At 38.9% G+C, this 5,514-nt stretch overlaps 1 protein-coding gene across 1 annotated transcript in view; it reads right to left on the reverse strand.

Annotated features, from left to right (window-relative positions):
- POGLUT1 (protein O-glucosyltransferase 1) overlaps nt 1–4,557 on the reverse strand; it is a 41,007-nt gene extending 36,450 nt beyond the window's left edge. The window contains exon 1 of the mRNA XM_069944592.1: nt 4,407–4,557. Within this exon, the coding sequence (XP_069800693.1) occupies nt 4,407–4,461 (55 nt within the window). The 5' untranslated portion in view covers nt 4,462–4,557. The remainder of the gene's footprint in view (nt 1–4,406) is intronic.
- Nucleotides 4,558–5,514: the final 957 nt, after the last annotated feature.

The raw sequence follows: 5,514 nt of genomic DNA on the forward strand, positions 1-5,514 counted from the left end.
GTCCCCCCCCCCCAGTCCCCTTCAGTGTCCCCCCCCAGTCCCCTTCAGTGTCCCCCCCCAGTCCCCTTCAGTGTCCCCCCCCAGTCCCCTCATTGTTCCCTCAGTGTCCCCCCCGTCCTCTTCAGTGTGTCCCCCCCAGTCCCCTTCAGTGTGTCCCCCCCCGTCCCCTCCTTGTTCCCTCAGTGTCCCCCCAGTCCCCTTCAGTGTGTCTCCCCCAGTCCCCTCATTGTTCCCTCAGTGTCCCCCCCAATCCCCTCAGTGTTCCCTCAGTGTCCCCCCCAGTCCCCTCAGTGTCCCCCCAGTCCCCTCAGTGTCCCCCCAGTCCCCTTTAGTGTCCCCCATTGTCCCTCCAGTCCCCCAGTGTCACCCCAGTCCCCTTTAGTGTCACCCCAGTCCCCTTTAGTGTCCCCCAGTGTCACCCCAGTCCCCTTTAGTGTCCCCCATTGTCCCTCCAGTCCCCCAGGGTCACCCCAGTCCCCTTTAGTGTCCCCCAGTGTCACCCCAGTCCCCTTTAGTGTCCCCCAGTCCCCTTTAGTGTCACCCCAGTCCCCTTTAGTGTCACCCCAGTCCCCTTTAGTGTCACCCCAGTCCCCTTCAGTTTTACCCCAGTCACCCCTCATCTATACCTCCACTCCTACACCCCCTATCCACTATACCTCCACTACTACACCCTACGTAGATGGAGGCACAAACATGATTTCCTATACTATATGGGGCCTCTGTTACACTGGAAATCAATACAGTTGTTGTCTAAAATATTAAAATAGTATCTGATGCTGCAGGGAGAAAATGTTCTGTTTATTTAGCAAAAAAGGAAAAAAAAAAAAAAAAATCGAGATTTAAATCGAGAATCGTCAAAAAATTTTTTTAAAATCGAGATTTTATTTTTTGCCCATATCGCCCAGCCCTATGGGGAGCATTCTATACAGTGTATATATAATACAGGGAGCATTCTATACAGTGTGTATATATATATAATACAGGGAGCATTCTATACAGTGTGTATATATAATACAGGGAGCATTCTATACAGTGTATATATAATACAGGGAGCATTCTATACAGTGTATATATAATACAGGGAGCATTCTATACAGTGTATATATAATACAGGGAGCATTCTATACAGTGTATATATAATACAGGGAGCATTCTATACAGTGTATATATAATACAGGGAGCATTCTATACAGTGTGTATATATATAATACAGGGAGCATTCTATACAGTGTGTGTATATATATATATATATATATAATACAGGGAGCATTCTATACAGTGTGTATATAATACAGGGAGCATTCTATACAGTGTATATATATAATACAGGGAGCATTCTATACAGTGTGTATATATATAATACAGGGAGCATTCTATACAGTGTGTATATATAATACAGGGAGCATTCTATACAGTGTATATATATAATACAGGGAGCATTCTATACAGTGTATATATAATACAGGGAGCATTCTATACAGTGTATATATAATACAGGGAGCATTCTATACAGTGTATATATATATAATACAGGATGCATTCTATACAGTGTGTGTATATATAATATAGGGAGCATTCTATACAGTGTATATATAATACAGGGAGCATTCTATACAGTGTATATATATAATACAGGGAGCATTCTATACAGTGTATATATATAATACAGGGAGCATTCTATACAGTGTATATATATATAATACAGGGAGCATTCTATACAGTGTATATATAATACAGGGAGCATTCTATACAGTGTATATATATATAATACAGGGAGCATTCTATACAGTGTATATATATATAATACAGGGAGCATTCTATACAGTGTGTATATATATAATACAGGGAGCATTCTATACAGTGTGTGTATATATATATATATATATATAATACAGGGAGCATTCTATACAGTGTGTGTATATATATATATATATATAATACAGGGAGCATTCTATACAGTGTGTATATATATATATAATACAGGGAGCATTCTATACAGTGTGTGTATATATATATATATATAATACAGGGAGCATTCTATACAGTGTATATATAATACAGGGAGCATTCTATACAGTGTATATATATATATATATAATACAGGGAGCATTCTATACAGTGTATATATAATACAGGGAGCATTCTATACAGTGTATATATATATATAATACAGGGAGCATTCTATACAGTGTATATATATAATACAGGGAGCATTCTATACAGTGTATATATAATATACAGGGAGCATTCTATACAGTGTATATATAATATACAGGGAGCATTCTATACAGTGTATATATATATAATACAGGGAGCATTCTATACAGTGTGTATATATAATACAGGGAGCATTCTATACAGTGTATATATATAATACAGGGAGCATTCTATACAGTGTGTATATATAATACAGGGAGCATTCTATACAGTGTGTATATATAATACAGGGAGCATTCTATACAGTGTGTATATATAATACAGGGAGCATTCTATACAGTGTGTATATATATATATATAATACAGGGAGCATTCTATACAGTGTGTATATATAATACAGGGAGCATTCTATACAGTGTATATATAATACAGGGAGCATTCTATACAGTGTGTATATATATAATACAGGGAGCATTCTATACAGTGTGTATATATATATATATATAATACAGGGAGCATTCTATACAGTGTATATATAATACAGGGAGCATTCTATACAGTGTATATATATATATAATACAGGGAGCATTCTATACAGTGTATATATATAATACAGGGAGCATTCTATACAGTGTATATATAATATACAGGGAGCATTCTATACAGTGTATATATAATATACAGGGAGCATTCTATACAGTGTATATATATATAATACAGGGAGCATTCTATACAGTGTGTATATATAATACAGGGAGCATTCTATACAGTGTGTATATATAATACAGGGAGCATTCTATACAGTGTGTATATATAATACAGGGAGCATTCTATACAGTGTGTATATATAATACAGGGAGCATTCTATACAGTGTGTATATATAATACAGGGAGCATTCTATACAGTGTGTATATAATACAGGGAGCATTCTATACAGTGTATATATAATACAGGGAGCATTCTATACAGTGTGTATATATATAATACAGGGAGCATTCTATACAGTGTGTATATATATATATATAATACAGGGAGCATTCTATACAGTGTATATATAATACAGGGAGCATTCTATACAGTGTATATATATATATAATACAGGGAGCATTCTATACAGTGTATATATATAATACAGGGAGCATTCTATACAGTGTATATATAATATACAGGGAGCATTCTATACAGTGTATATATAATATACAGGGAGCATTCTATACAGTGTATATATATATAATACAGGGAGCATTCTATACAGTGTGTATATATAATACAGGGAGCATTCTATACAGTGTGTATATATAATACAGGGAGCATTCTATACAGTGTGTATATATAATACAGGGAGCATTCTATACAGTGTGTATATATAATACAGGGAGCATTCTATACAGTGTGTATATATAATACAGGGAGCATTCTATACAGTGTGTATATATATATATATAATACAGGGAGCATTCTATACAGTGTGTATATATAATACAGGGAGCATTCTATACAGTGTGTATATATAATACAGGGAGCATTCTATACAGTGTGTATATATAATACAGGGAGCATTCTATACAGTGTATATATATATATATATAATACAGGGAGCATTCTATACAGTGTATATATAATACAGGGAGCATTCTATACAGTGTATATATATATATAATACAGGGAGCATTCTATACAGTGTATATATATAATACAGGGAGCATTCTATACAGTGTATATATATATATAATACAGGGAGCATTCTATACAGTGTATATATATAATACAGGGAGCATTCTATACAGTGTATATATAATATACAGGGAGCATTCTATACAGTGTATATATATATAATACAGGGAGCATTCTATACAGTGTGTATATATAATACAGGGAGCATTCTATACAGTGTGTATATATATATATAATACAGGGAGCATTCTATACAGTGTGTATATATAATACAGGGAGCATTCTATACAGTGTGTATATATAATACAGGGAGCATTCTATACAGTGTGTATATATAATACAGGGAGCATTCTATACAGTGTATATATATAATACAGGAAGCATTCTATACAGTGTGTATATATATATAATACAGGGAGCATTCTATACAGTGTGTATATATAATACAGGGAGCATTCTATACAGTGTATATATATAATACAGGGAGCATTCTATACAGTGTGTATATATATATAATACAGGGAGCATTCTATACAGTGTATATCTATCTATCTCCATGTCCTGTGTCTCTCACCGTGCTCGCCGCTCCCCGGGCTCAGTACACACAGCAGCAGTGATAACCGCAGCATCTCTCCGGGATCTCCCGGCACTGCCTGAGCCCATCCGTCTGATCGGCGATCCGCTCGCTTCTCTGATCACGTGATGGCTGAAGGGTGGAGGCTAGAATGGAGTTGCCAGAGGTAGGTCTTGAGGACCTTTGATGACGTCATGCCCATGTGACCAGCCTCATGTGTGGGAGGAGCTATCGGTTTTTTCTCAGCCGGCTGGTTTCATGAGGCAGCAGCATAGTGAGTGCAGTGTATATGATCAGCAGGAGGTAAACCACTGTTTTGAGGGGGGGGGTGGGTGCACTGCTATGTGATGCTCTGCAGGGACAGTGTGTGTGGGTGCACTGCTATGTGATGCTCTGCAGGGACAGTGTGTGTGGGTGCACTGCTATGTGATGCTCTGCAGGGACAGTGTGTGTGGGTGCACTGTTATGTGATGCTCTGCAGGGAGAGGTGTGTGGGTGCACTGTTATGTGATGCTCTGCAGGGACAGGTTTGTGGGTGCACTGTTATGTGTTATGTGATGCTCTGCAGGGTCAGTGTGTGTGGGTGCACTGTTATGTGATGCTCTGCAGGGACAGGTTTGTGGGTGCACTGTTATGTGTTATGTGATGCTCTGCAGGGTCAGTGTGTGGGTGCACTGTTATGTGATGCTCTGCAGGGACAGTGTGTGTGGGTGCACTGTTATGTGATGCTCTGCAGGGTCAGTGTGTGTGGGTGCACTGTTATGTGATGCTCTGCAGGGTCAGTGTGTGTGGGTGCACTGTTATGTGATGCTCTGCAGGGTCAGTGTGTGTGGGTGCACTGTTATGTGATGCTCTGCAGGGTCAGTGTGTGTGGGTGCACTGTTATGTGATGCTCTGCAGGGAGAGGTGTGTGGGTGCACGTTTATGTGATGCTCTGCAGGGTCAGTGTGTGGGTGCACTGTTATGTGATGCTCTGCAGGGTCAGTGTGTGGGTGCACTGTTATGTGATGCTCTGCAGGGTCAGTGTGTGGGTGCACTGTTATGAGATGGTCTGCAGGGGGCTGTGGGTGCACTGGTATGCAATGTTCTGCAGGGTCAGTGTGTGTGG

Source organism: Dendropsophus ebraccatus, chromosome 11, assembly GCF_027789765.1.
Source record: "Dendropsophus ebraccatus isolate aDenEbr1 chromosome 11, aDenEbr1.pat, whole genome shotgun sequence".
NCBI classification, from domain to species: Eukaryota; Metazoa; Chordata; class Amphibia; order Anura; family Hylidae; genus Dendropsophus; species Dendropsophus ebraccatus.